Consider the following 14,736-nt stretch of genomic DNA (forward strand, 5'->3'; position numbering starts at 1 on the left):
GAGGTAAAGAAATAGCCAATCATCTATCGCCTGAGAGCATGGTGGGGGAGGGGGCGCGGGGACAATGATTGGAATATAAACCCAGGCATTCGAGCAGGAATGGCAACATCCTTTGGGTCCCCTCCCATTTTATGGGAGTTCTGTTTTCACTCTATTAAATCTTGCAACTGCACACTCTTCTGGTCCGTGTTTGTTATGGCTTGAGCTGAGCTTTTGCTCCAGTGCACCACTGCTGTTTGTGGCTGTTGCAGACCCGCTGCTGACTTCGGTAGGGTGTCCGCTGTGCTCCTGATTTAGCCAGGCGCCCATTGCCGCTCCCAGGCGGCTAAAGGCTTGCCATTGTTCCTGCATGGCTAAATGCCCAGGTTCATCCTAATCGAGCTGAACACTAGTCGCTGGGTTCCACGGTTCTCTTCCATGACCCATGGCTTCTAATAGAGCTATAACACTCCCTGCATGGCCCCAGATTCCATTCCTTGGAATCTGTGAGACCAAGAACCCCAGGTCAGAGAACAAGAGGCTTGCTGCCATCTTGAAAGTGGCCCGCCACCATCTTGGGAGCTCTAAGAACAAGGACCCCCTGGTAACACCATGATCACTCATATTTGGCTCAGAATTAACCTTCCTTTTTTTTTTTTTTTTTTTTTTTGAGATGGTGCCTCCTTCTGTCACCCAGACTGGAGTGCAGTGGCACAATCTTGGCTCATTGGAAGCTCCGCCTCCCGTGTTCACGCCATTCTCCTTCCTCAGCCTCCCGAGTAGCTGGGACTACAGGCGCCCACCACCATGCCCAGCTAATTTTTTTTTTTTTTGTATTTTTAATAGAGATGGGGTTTCACCCTGTTAGCCAGGTTGGTCTCGATCTCCTGACCTCGTGATCTGCCCACCTTGGCCTCCCAAAGTGCTGGGATTACAGGTGTGAGCCACTGCGCCCGGCCCAGAATTAACCTTAAATATTTTACGGGGCTTAACTCTTGGCAAAGTTTCTGTGATTAATAAAATCACCATTGACAAGATGAGAATTTAAGAGTGTTGAAAAAAGTAAAATTATATTCAACATATTTTAATTATTTTTGTTTTATTTATTTTGCTTATTATTTTTTTGAGGCAGAGGCTCACTGTGTTGCCCAGGCTGAAGTGCAGTGTGGCACGATCTCCGCTCACTGCAACCACTGCCTCCCAGGTTCAAGCGATCCTCCCACCTCAGCCTCCCAAGTAGCTGGGATTACAAGCGTGCACCACCACGCCTGGCTAATTTTTGTATTTTTAGTAGAGACCAGGTTTTACTATGATGGTCAGGCTGGCTTCGAACTCCTGACCTCAAGTGATCTGCCTGCCTTGGTCTCCCAAAGTGCTGGGATTACAGGCATGAGCCACTGTGCCCAGCCAACATATTTTAGAAATATGATATGTAAATGGTCTAGAATGCATTTACTTCCAAAATCACCTGCTCCAGTAAATTAACACATTTGGTGAATCACCTTCATTTTTGACAAACATTGCTGAGGTAGATTCTTCTATATGTCCCATGTTAAATAGATTGCACTTAAAATATATATTTTATCAGTGCCCTCAAATACTTGTATGTCTCTTTCCTAGATTTAATAAAGTGTTTTATATGTGCATCTGATATTTTTTCTGTCCTATTTGAAAGTAAGTTGCTGACATATGGGTCCCTAGAATTCCTTAACGTACATTTCCTAAAAGTAATGGCATAACTGCAATATAAGAAGTAAGAAAACTTAAATAAGTATTTTAAAATATCATTTACTAACTTCCATATTTAAATTTCTCCATTTGTCCCCAAAATGGTTTTATATCTCCTTAGACTCTTTTACTCTAGAAGAATTCCCCTAATCTTTTTTTTTTAATTTTCTGATTAATTCCTTGTGGTATTATTTAACTTGTTTCTCTATTTGCTGTATTTCCAATAAACTGGAAGTGATATATGAAATCTTGCTTAGATTTTGGTTTAATATTTCCTAAGAAATACTTCTTAACTGATGCAGAGTATTTCATTTTATATCTTATTGGGAAACAAACTCAGGTTATCCTAAATTGCCAGGTCTCTCCAGTACAAAGATGTAGTTTTTCCTTTGCTGTCAGCAAAGATCTGTGAGGTGACACTTTGGCACTGTATAAATAATCCTGTTTCTCAATAACCTTTTATCTAATGGTTTTAAGCACTGATGATCCTGACTTGAATCAGTTATTTCTGTAGTATCTATAGAATAGTGAGCTTCTGGCCAGGCACGGTGGCTCACGCGTGTAATCCCAGCACTTTGGGAGGCTGAGGCGAGTGGATCACAAGGTCAGGAGATCGAGACCATCCTGGCTAACATGGTGAAACCTCGTCTCTACTAAAAATACAAAAAAGTAGCCAGGTGTAATGGTGGGCGCCTGTAGTCCCAGCTACTCTGGAGGCTGAGGCAGGAGAATGGCGTGAACCTGGGAGGCGGAGCTTGCAGTGAGCCGAGATGGTGCCACTGCACTCCAGCCTGGGAGGGAGAGCGAGACTCCATCTCAAAAAAAAAAAAAAAAAAAAAAAAAAAAAAAAAAAAAAAAGAATAGTGAGCTTCTAATTCTGTTATGTCTTTACATTAATTACCTGCCATTTCTCAGTAAAGCTTTATCTTATCAAATGAGATGAAGTACCCTTCTCTAAAAATCTCAGGGTAACTCCTCAATTCTCTACCAATTTAGGGGTTAGTGTAATAGTTATATATAATATAAGCAAATTAGATATTTATTCTTTTATTCTCTTTTTTGTGTGTCTATTGTATGGATTCATGAATTTATATTTATTCAGTGTTTTAAAATGAGTTACACTCATTAATCTTTGATGCTAAAATAGAGGAAGCTGCTTCAAGCAGGTTTTTGTGTCTTTTTTACATGTTAGTAGACTTTTCAAGCATTTTCCTCTTTTCTGGTACAAGAAAATATCCCAAGCCCACCTTGAATGTTTCCTGCCCAGACCTGGTTCCTTTTAGAGATTTGTAACTATTTTCTCTTGCTTGAAATTAATTTTTCACTTACATTTCCTTTCTTTTCCCTTGATGCTCCAAATCTTGACAAAGTGATTGCCAAATTGCCTGATCTTTTCTCGGTGGCGCTTAAGCAGTGTATTTGTGTATCAAAAGGGTAGATTACTTAAAGATCTCTTTTATCTATCCTGTATGTGCTACAGGGAGGAAATTATAATTGTTATATTTGTATTTTTAAAGAGGAATGAACCAATTTGTGTATGTGAAAAGAATTAAGCTTTTAGAACTTCGGCTTATAAAGTTTAAAGGGTATCTGTGACTAAAGATTATAAGCATGTAGTTTCCTGATTTAAACAACACTGATAATTTCATTGTGTTAATTCTCTAATTTCTAACTTTTGCTTTCTTGGATTATATTTTCTAATAGAATTTTATCTACTAGTTCAACTAATGGATTTTATTTTCTGAGGAGTATTAAATTGACAGCCATCTTCCTAACCAGCTTCTGTTACTTGCAGTTTCTAATTTTTCTTTTTACAAGGTGTTTTTGGAAGTCAGTGTATTTCTTTTTTCCCCTCTGAGACGGAGTTTCACTCTGTCATCCAGGCTGGAGTGCAGTGGTGTGATCTCAGCTCACTGCAACCTCCGCCTCCTGGGTTCAAGCAGTTCTCCTGCCTTAGCCTCCTGAGCAGCTGGGATTACAGGCACGTGCCACCACGCCTGGCTAATTTTGTATTTTTAGTAGAGACAGGGTTTCACCATGTTGGCCAGGCTGGTCTTGAACTCCTGATCTCGTGATCCACCCACCTCCCAAAGTGCTGGAATTACAGGCGTGAGCCACCGCACCCGGCTGGAAGTCAATGTAGCTCTAATTAAAATCCTAATGTGAATTTTTGGGCTGCAGTCTTGCAGAGAAATATTTTGACCATCAAATGTGTTTACTAATATGACACCAGAGTCTTCAAGTAGGTGAATGGATTGAATTTGAGGAACAATATTTTTGTTTCCTTATTTTACTTCATTTTATATTTCCTAAGGTACTAAACCATTGCTTTTAAAATTCTGAAGTAATGAAGGGAATAATAGAATAAAGGCCAGAAAAAGAAAATCATCAGTTAAAAAAAATCTACTAAGTATCTGAGTTTTTGTCCAACTTTTTTTTTTGTCAGTATATATAAGCATTTATGCATTGGAAACAAAAGTTAAAAAAAGACCCTGTATAAATTGTTAATCTTCTCAGCTTAGAAAAACTGACTTTCTTCAAACTGAGGTTGAATATCTGCCTCTCAGTAAGAAGAGATAGGAAAAGAAACTTAGAATTGTCAGAAAGCTTAAATAAAATTGTCCAGCTTCTAAACAAACATTGCAAATACTTTGTGGTATGGATAGAATCAGTTTATTAAACAAATAAACAGAACAGTATCCTTATTTTTGGTGTTTTGGTAAAGGCTTCAATCTTGTGGATTTTTTCAATTTAGGCCCTTGCTCTTGGACATCATAACTATACTTATGTGGACTGCTTTTCCAGGGAACCTCTTTAAAACTCACTTGTAAATACAAGAGCAAGGAAACCATAACAGCCATGTTATCTGACCATAATAAGAGGGATAGATTTCCAATTGCAGCCATGAGCTAAAAGAAACACTCTAACTGTGAGGACTCCAAGATGTTTTTCCCTGAAGTTTGCCCAACATCACAGATCAGAAGGACAAAATTTGCTAACCTTAAAGAGCAAGTTGTAGATGTGAGAGCTTAAGCCCTGGTTTTGTACCTAATTAGGATCAGGTATATACATATTTGTTAAGTTCTTGTTATTTTTGAACAGCAGAAGCACAGTGACATAGAGATTGCATTAAGTTAAATGTAGGAAAAGTTTCTGATTACAATGTGAATGTCACTTTTTCTCTGCTTTGATTTTTGGTATATTGTGTTATTCTTCTCGGATGTCAAAGGAATACAAAGAATTGTGTTTTAGACAGACTATTGCACTGTGAAGTTAAAATGGAAACTCATATTATAGACTTGTGTAATAGAAGTATTGTGATTTACTGTGAAAATAAAGATAAAAGGACATTTGAAATATGAGCAGAGGCTGGGCATGGTGGTTAACGCCTGTAATCCCAGCACTTTGGGAGGCTGAGGCAGGCAGATCACCTGAGGTCAGGAGTTTGACACCAGCCTGACCAACATGGAGAAATTCCGTCTCTACTAAAAATACAAAATTAGCCAGGCGTGGCAGCACATGCCTGTAATCTCAGCTACTTGGGAAGCTGAGGCAGGAGAATCGCTTGAACTTGGGAGGCTGAGGTTGTGGTGAGCCGAGATCGTGTCATTGCACTCCAGCCTGGGCAACAAGAGGGAAACATCATCTCAAAAAAAAAAAAAAAAAGAAATATAATCAGAAAACTATATTATACATTATTTTATAAAATTTTAGGAGAAACCTTAAAGCTTATTTTTATTTGGTTGTGACTTAGAATACCTTTCTTTGTAAGGCACCGTAATAAAAAATATGAGCATTTATTTTATCCCAGGTAAGTTTTTTTTCTTTGGAGACAGTCTCATTCTGTCGCTCAGGCTGGAGTGCAGTAGCACTATCTTGGCTCACTGCAATCTCCACCTCCCAGGTTCAAGTGATTTTTGTGCCACAGCCTCCCGAGTAGCTGGGATTACAGGTGTGTGCCACCACGTCCAGCTGATTTTTTTGTATTTTTAGTAGAGACAGGGTTTTGCTGTGTTGGCCAGGCTGGTCTTGAACTCTTGGTCTCAAGTGACCCACCTGCCTTGGCCTCCTAGTGGTGGGATTACAGGTGTGAGCCACCACACCCAGCCTCAGGTAAGTTTTTCTTAATAGATTTTTAATTTTGAAATTTTTAAAAAGTCAAATTTATGTATTAATTTTTCTTTCATTCATCATTGAATGAAAGCTCATTGAGAACCTATTGACAAAAACAGATTGATTACCTACTATAATGCGAGTCATTCTGTTAGGATCTAAGGACAGATGATTTGCTCTCATGGAACTCACAAAGTTATAGGAGGATTAAGAAACGTTATCAGAAAGTGGCTAGGCATGGTGGCTCATGCCTGTAATCCCAGCACTTTGGGAGGTCAAGGCAGGAGGATCACTTGAGCCCAGGAGTTCAAGATTAGGCTGGGCAACATAGTGAAATATTGTATCCTTAAAAAAATATTAAAAAGAAAAGTATGCAGAGAATTATAATAGGGTGATATGCAGAGTTATCACAGGATGGCAGGAAAGAGAATACATGAATGTCTACTTTAGACTGGGGAATCAGGGAGCATCTCTGAAAAGGTAACATTTACTTAATATGCACGAAAAAATCTTTCTCATGGTTAATCTTTAAACTTTGTTTTCTTGTAATTAATTTTGCTTAAATTCTATCTCAAGTCCGTATTTAAGGCAATGCTTTCCTGTCCAGTGAAGTTTTTCTTTTAAATTGACCCTGCCTGCCTCCTACTTTTTAATAATTGTTTTTTACATGGAAATTTAAACAGTCAAAATATATTATCTTTTGAATTTATTTTAAGGTGTATATGCTGAATAATTATCTAAGAGTCTTGCTAAGGATTTGTAATTTTTTATTGCTGCCTTTTTTAGTTTCTTTTATGCTTCAAAAATTTAACATGTGATTAGATTGAACATGATGAAATTTTAGTTTTAATAAGGGAAATATTTTCTTAGCATTTACAGATGATAAATTCCGGGGATATTAGTTGTGACTGAAAATACTGAAGGATTTTTGAATTTCATGTGTTTTGAGTGGGAATCGAGTTTAGAATTCATGAGTCTGTTATCTGAGGGAATAGGCAAGAATATGATTTCAAGTGGACAGTTTGGGAACAATAAGAATTAGAAACAGGATTCTAGAGCAGAAGGTGGGATCGAAGTAGTTGAGAAGGCAAAAATAGGAAGAAAATTCCATGCAAGGAATTTAATTTTGCGCTGCTCATGGTGGCTCACACCTGTATTCCCAGCACTTTGGGAGGTCAAGGCAGAAGGATCACTGGAGCCCAGGAGTTCAACACCAACCTGGGCAACATAGTGGGACCTTTTCTCTACAAAAAATAAAAATGTTTTGCTGCTTGTGGTGGCACATGCCTGTAATCCTAGCTACTGGGGAGGCTGAGGCAGAAGGATCACTTAAGCCTGGGAGGTTGAGGTTACAGTGTGCCCTGATTGTGCCACTGTACTCCAGCCTAACAGCAAGACCCTGTTTCTCAAAAAAAGAAAAAAAAAAAAAGGAATTTGATTTTGATGAAATGAAATTTATCTTTTTATTTTTCCTTTTCTCATTGTGCTTCTGGTGTCTTATGTAAGAACTCTTTGCCTTATTCCAGGTCATGAAGATTTTCTATTATGTTTTCTTTTAAAAGTTTAATAGTTTATATTGTACATTTATAGACTTATGATCCACTTTGAGTTTACTTTTATAAAAGGTGTGAAGTTTAAGTTGAAGTTCATGTGTTTTGCATATGGATGACCAATTGCTCCAACACCAATTATTGAAAAGACTGTCTTTTCTTCATTGTTCCTTTTGCACATTTGTGAAAAATCAGATTGCTGTATTTGTGTTGGTCTATTTCTGCATGCTATTCTGTTCCATTGCGCTGAGTGTTCTTTCGTAAATACTACTCTATCTTAATTATTGTAATCGTATAGTAATTTAGATTGTTTCTCAGCATTTTTAATATACTGTTCCAATATCATCTGGCCTACATACTTCTGGATGATTTGTTAACCTTATTATTGTTCCTCTGTAGGTAATGTGTCATTTTGTTCTGGCTGCACTCAAGATTTTCTCTTACCTTTGGCTGTCAGAGTTTGTATTCATTTTGTTTGGTTTTCCTACTTAAATAGCTTATTGGATCTATAAATTAATGTTTTCTACTAAATTTGGGATGCTTTGGGACAAAATGTATTCATGTATTTTTTCTACTCTTTTCACTTCTCTTCAGGGATTCCAATTACATGTATGTTTGACCTCTTAAATTGTCTCATTAATCCCTTTGATTCTTTCATCTTTTTTGTTGTTGTTGTTGTTCTCCTTTGTTTTTCAGATTTGATGATATCTATTGGTTTGTCTATAAGTTCAACAATACTTTCTTCTACTCTCTCCAAGTTGCTGTTGAACCCATCAAGCAAATTTTGTTTTACTTATTGTACTTTTCATTTCCAGAATTTATTTTGTCCACTTTTCTGTTGACATTCCCTCTGTTAATTTGTTGATAACAGATATTCTTTTAATTCATTGAACATATTTCCTTTTAATATCTTGAACATAATTCATAATAACTGCCTTCATGTTTTTCTCCTAAACTCGGCCTCTAGGTCTACTTGGTGACAATTTCTGTTGACTACTTTTTACCTTGAGTAGGGGGGTCACACCTTCTTTTTTCTTTGTTTATTGATTTTTGGATGACAACTGGATATTATAGGTAATATTTTATAACAACTCTGGATTCCTCTATGTTCTTCTGAGAAATATTGTGTTTTTGTGCTAGTGGGCAACTGACTTGCCTGAATTCCAACTTAATACTCTGTCTCCATTCTATGTTGGTATACAACTGCTGATATCTGTTCTTGGGTCTTCCTTTGCTGCTTTTTTTAGCTGGATTTTTGTAGGTCTCCCCTCTGCCTGCCAAATTTGGTAGTCAGTCAAGAATTTGGGGAGAGATGGAGTTTATTGATTGTCCAACCTGTTTTTATATGGCAGTTCTCTTTTTCTAAAGAGGTAAGTGAGGTATTGTGATTGAATGATTATATACATTTTTACTGCATATGAAAAAGATTATGGATTTAGAAGAACTGCAATAAAGAAATTAACTGAATATTTTATTGCACAGGTGCAGCTGCTAGCAAGGAAAATTATCTTTTCATATTTAAATCTGCTAGTGAATTCAAAGAATGACCTGGCTGTGGCTTATATTCTCAATATTCCTGATAGAGGACTAGGAAGAGAAGCCTTCACTGATTTGAAACATGCTGCTCGAGAGAAACAAATGTCTATCTTTTTGGTATGGATGTGTGACATGTTCAAAATTAAGACTCCTTGCACAGTGGATCCATGTATCCCAATATGCTTGTAACTAGGATGAAACAACTTTTAAGTGGTTAATTTATGTTCTACCTCTGTATTTGAAAATCCATGGTATTTTAATTTTTTACCATATCCTTCAAGTTTGGTAAAGGAGAATTTCTCTAAAGCAGTGTTTCCTTACATATGTTCTGTATAGTGCTAGCCCTGATAAATTCTCTGTGAATAAATGTTTCCAGTGTCAAAACGTTTCTGTTAAATGTTCTTTGAATAAATGTTTCCAAGGGCAAAATGTTTAGAAGTAGTATATACCCTTATTGGTTATACATAATCCACGATTTTATATAAGAGCTCTGAGAAGTCCTGCCATAAAGAAATCTGCTTGTAGCAAATTAAGCTTGTTATTTAATCTGTTGTTTCCTAATTTATTTGACCATGGAACTTTCCCCTAAATTATCGACATTTCACAGGATTTGTCTTTCTTAGAATGTACCTTGGAACATTTCATCTTTGATTGGAACACTTAACGTACAGCTATCACATATGTATTTTTATCATTGTAAGGACAAGCCTTTTGAACTATACATGATCCCAGGATGGGAAAGCTGGATGTAACTTAGTGATTATCTAGTCTGTGTTTTTATTTTACAAATAGAGAGGCTGAGGTTTGGAAGTGTTAAATTGCCCAACCAATTCACCTGTTTAACACAACAGATCAGCTGACGCTAAAAATTCCCTTGTTCCATGTAACAATTTCAATAGCTAGTAGTCAACTATATTATAATATATTCATAAACGAGTTCTTTAGAGTCAATAATATACTTTAGCTCTTAATTTGTCCCCTAACTCAGCTCCTCAGCCTCAATCTGCAGCTGGGTGTCATTGCCACCACACTTGCTAGCATGAATTCTGCATGGCATTTGTTTCTTTGGTTATTTACTTCTGACTCAAAGTGTGTCATGAGCCATAAAATGTGCTTCACTTTTAACTGTATACCCAGAATTATATAGATTTACTTAGCTTTATGAAGTAAATTACAGTTTAATAAATCACTGGACATAACTTATCCGTTTGTTTTAATTCATAGGTGGCCATGTCATTTATTAGAACAATAGAGCTTGGAGGGAAAGGATATGCACCACCACCATCAGATCCTTTAAGGACACATGTAAAGGGATTGTCTAATTTTATTAATTTCATTGACAAATTAGATGAGATTCTTGGAGAAATACCAAACCCAAGGTAATGACTTTTCATATATTACAAATATGTTTTTAATCTATCTTTAAAACTTTACAGAATCGGGTAGAAATAAGAGATATTGAAATGACCAAGCATCAGACCAAACGGTGAGGCGAAGAAACAAAATCTAGATGAATAAATTATAATCACATGACCTTACCTCCTAAATTTCTGCCTGTGATTCTGAGTTTTGGCCAAAGTCAAAAGTCACATCCATACTAAATTTGATTAGAGAAGAGAGTTACCATTTATTTTTATCTGGATGAAATAGATTTTTGAGGACTGGCAATGAGCAGACAGATAATTTCTGTATATTTTTTATTTAGCAATAAAGGAAACTGATATCAAGAATGAGTAAGAAAATTGACAAAGATATGAAATCCCTATTCTATTTTCTGGTGTTTTTCATTTTCTTATGTGCAAATCTTTGGTTCATCTGGGATTTGTTTTTATATGCTATTGGAGGTAAGAGATTTTTAAAAATCCGATAGACCTCCATTTATAATATTGGTATAATGAGTGGTAAGTAAGTTTTGGGGGCAGAAGTGGATTGTAATGCTAGCAATCATGGTGGATCATTGTCAATTTGGTATCCTATAACATAAATAAACATAATAAAAATAGCTGATATTTATTGAACACTTGTTATATGTCAGACATTGTGCTAAGTTCTTTACTCAGATTATCATTTGATCATTACAACAACCTGACTTGAAAGATACTATTACTATCCCTAATTTAGAGGTGAAGAGACTAAAACACAGGTATCAAGTAACTTGCCCTAGGTTATATTATAGCAGAGTAGGGATCTGAACACAGTCAGTACTGTGCATCCATTCTCTTAATGACTATATCTTGTTCCATGAAACTTCATTCCATTCTAAGATTCTAAGAAGGATTTTTTTTCAGGATTTTATTCTGAATTGCAGTTTATCTTCTCATATGGATATCCATTACAAAGAAGTAAATTTGGAAGAGGGTTTTGAAAATAACTTAGAGACAAAATAAGTGACATCTTCTGAACTTCCAGATAATATATTGGGGAGCCATTTCTATTGAAATATCAGATATTTAATTTTTAAAAAATTTTTTGTAAGGCAATATAGATATATTTTGTTAAAGTCAGGTGGTACTACAGTCATCTGTCAGTTTTTTGCCCTTGAAGATATTCCTTCTGGAAAGCCCCCTGTCATCTTTATTCAATCTTTGCTTTTGCTCGTTAGGCCTGTGTCAGAGTGGCAACCATGAACCTTCATCCTCACCTCATGAAACAGTCTCTGCCTGTTTCCTGGCTCTTATGACTTTATTTTAATTGCTCAAGTAGCTTTCTCAGAAAAAGTAAATGGTAAGCAAATATTTTATGTTAGTCTTATGTTTGGTTGCATATGATTTTATGTCATGTTTCATTTATTTCTCTGATTATTTATTATATTTAATGTAAAAATATTGTTATCTGCTTCCTGAATGGTCTTTGTTTTATCTAGATTGGATGCTTTTCTGTTTTTTACTTTCTTTTTTTTGCCCTCTTTCATAGTAGAGATGTTCCCACGATGTGTGGTGATTCTGAACTGTCCTTTCATATTTAAGAGTGAGGCCCTATAGAGCTGATTAGTAGCTCTGTATAGTGGGCTTATTTATAGCATGATGCCCAGTTGGCTTTTTTGTTGGAGACTTACTCTCCAAATGTCAGTAACTTTAGATCTTTTCTTTGGGACTTTCCCAAAAATTTCCACAGAGGAATCTTTTAATCTCTGAAAGCTGTAAATCTGGCTAGCAATATTCTGGGATTTGAGATAGGTCCAGGTTGATGCTGAGTCTCACAGTTCCGTATGTAGACTTACTCAATTCCTTTGTTTTTAGTCCTGCTGCCCCTGGGTCTGGAGCCTCTCATAGTTTCTTTAGAACAGTTCTGCTTCCCATGCTGAGGTGGGAGAGAAGCACTAGCCTGACTGCTCAGAATAGAGGGAGAATGGGGGTATAAGTGTTCCTTATGGAGACCGTCAACTAGCTTTTCTGTTTTCAACCCTGCCTTTACATAGCCATCAGTATTGCCTTCAATTTCTGATTAATTTCTGAGTTTGCTTCTTACCGATGTTCCTCTTAGCAGTTACTTAGGTTTTAGCTTTTGTATTCTGGGTAGTTAGTTATGACTCAACCATCTGTTTTCATTTTTTTGTACTTTGATGAAATGCCTCTACTCTCTTCAGCTGTTGTTTCCTCTCTCATTCTCTTTTTCTTCATAGATGGAAACTTTTTTGTTTTTTTGCTTTTTTGTCATTTTAGTGAAGTTTTGGAAAAGAGCAGAGATAAATGTGTATGTTCAATCCAATATGGTTTGTTATAATTACATTCCTTTTGGAGGAATTTCTGGTTGTGGTCAACAGGGTAGAAGTACATTTGTTTTAGAGGCATCTAGGGTGAGGGAATAGACTTCTTCAACTTAGCAGCCATTTATTTTGGATATTCCATGTGGTTATAATAAGGAAGTATCTTCTAGAGAAGGTCTTGAGGAAGTGAGTATCTAAATAGTGAATGTCTTCAATTGGGTGTCTGAATAGTCCACTTGAGCAATTTTTGTTATCTTTTTTGTGTTGATTTGTTTGTTTATTTTTCTTCTGCAGTAGGTATAGCTTTGTTTTATAAATAAAATTATTAAAAACTAAAAACATATACCCTATGCATATCATAATAGATATTAATAGAAGGTGTAAGAGGAAAGGGCAATTGACCTGGTTTGTGGGAGCCAGGGATAAGGGTGTCAAGAATGCTTATCTGGATGGGTGTTAACGGTTAAGCCTAATTTTGAAGGATGAACTCGAAGGAGTTAACTAGACATGGTGGGTGGGAAAGTGGATAACCCATTTGGACATTGCTTCACTGGTTATTCATTTTATCTTATAATTTCAACCTCTCCCTTTACTAGTACTTTAGCCACATTCTACAAGCTTATAAGAAATAACAAACTGTCTTCTTTGTTTCTTCCAGTTCCTTCTTCCTTTTACAGCTTATATTCTTAAAGAAAATACTTTCCTTTTTTCTGCTTCCCGCTTTGTAAGTATTTAATGTATATTTCTCAATAGACAGTAAACTCAATGAGAGTTTATTGGTTTTCTTCACCAATATTCCCTAGCCCTAGCACAATTTTTGCCAGAATAGACAGTCAATATTTATTTGATTGTCTGTACTTGACTGATTTATACTCCTTCACTTTTTCCCTCTACTGAAGCTATTCTGCCAGTGGTCACTTGTGATCTTCTAATTATCATAGTCTTTGGTCTCTTTTGAGTCTTCAAATTTAGTCATTTCCTATTGGAACTCTTTTTTCCTATAACTTCAGATACGTCATTCTCTTATTTTCCACCTACCTCTTCTACTACATGTATGCAAATTCTTCTAAATCTATATTTCAGTGAAATTCAAACCTCTTTCCTGAGTTTCAGAAACATATCTTCAACTATCTTTAAGATGGTGCCTCACAGGCAACTCATATGTCCTAAACTAAATTTTTATCTTTCTCTGCAAAACTGCTTCTCCTCCTGAAGCGATGAAGCCTGTCTCTCTCCAGCTCCCAAACAAGAATCTGGGGCATATCCTAAATACATTCACTCACTAAGATCCGTCACTTTTTCTTACTTCACATTTTTTATGTTCTTTCTCCTCATCTCTTCCTATAGCTACTATTTTATTTCCAGTGTTTACTGTTTCAGACTTTCATCCTTTCTTGTCTGGACCTTTTCACGTGTCACTGAGTTGTCTATTCTGCCTCCAGTCTTAAGTTGCCCTATCCTGTCGTCCTCATTGCTGCCAGAGTGATTTTTCTGAAACAACAAATGTTACTCCCATAATTAAAACTTTTCAGTGATTCCATATTTGGTACAGGGTAAAACTTCAGGAACCTCAATATGATACACAAAACTGTCTATGCTCTAACTCCTGCCCATCTCTCACTCTGACCTCTTTATCCTCCTCGTCTCTGTCAACCTTAAAACTTAGAAATAAAAATGTATTTAGCTCTTGTATCTGAGGAAAAGTTTATACTACTTATTTTTAAATAGAAAAATTACAGTAATGTTCGAGTCCAAGGAAGGGTGGAATAGACAGACTGGGAAGAAATAAAGAACACTCATCGCCCCACTGCCCACTTTTCATGAGGCCATCTTAGCTATAGGTGGCTGCATTTCTACACTTTGCCAGTAGGTGACACCATAAAATGCATAGTGTACTTTCACCTGAAAGATGTCTTAAATGAGATGTTTCAAGTTGTATCAATTAATAGTTCCCTGTTGTTTAGAAGTTGAAAATTCTGTATTTCACATTTATCACACAACTTTTTAATGCACATTTACATTATACTGTCATGCGCCACTTGACGAGAATATGCTCTCAGAAATGCATTGTTAGGCAATTTCATCATTGTACAAACATCATAGACTGTACATACACAAACCTGG

The 14,736-nt window shown here is 36.3% G+C and overlaps 1 protein-coding gene across 28 annotated transcripts in view; it reads left to right on the forward strand.

The window, feature by feature from the left end:
- Positions 1-14,736, forward strand: part of PARPBP (PARP1 binding protein) — an 80,992-nt gene that overhangs the window by 35,642 nt on the left and 30,614 nt on the right. For 18 of the 28 annotated variants that reach the window (XR_008670535.1, XM_055358807.1, XM_055358794.1 and 15 more), the window contains 2 exons: positions 8,853-9,023; positions 10,131-10,285. Coding sequence is in view for 26 of the 28 variants with exons in the window: in XM_055358807.1 (XP_055214782.1) it covers positions 8,853-9,023; positions 10,131-10,285 (326 nt within the window). In the remaining 2 variants the exon portion in view is untranslated. Of the gene's footprint in view, positions 1-8,852; positions 9,024-10,130; positions 10,286-11,508; positions 11,631-14,736 lie in introns of all 28 variants that reach the window. The other 10 variants (XM_063694245.1, XM_063694248.1, XM_063694247.1 and 7 more) reach the window with 2 other exon arrangements.

This window comes from Gorilla gorilla, chromosome 10, assembly GCF_029281585.2.
Source record: "Gorilla gorilla gorilla isolate KB3781 chromosome 10, NHGRI_mGorGor1-v2.1_pri, whole genome shotgun sequence".
Lineage (NCBI taxonomy): Eukaryota > Metazoa > Chordata > Mammalia > Primates > Hominidae > Gorilla > Gorilla gorilla.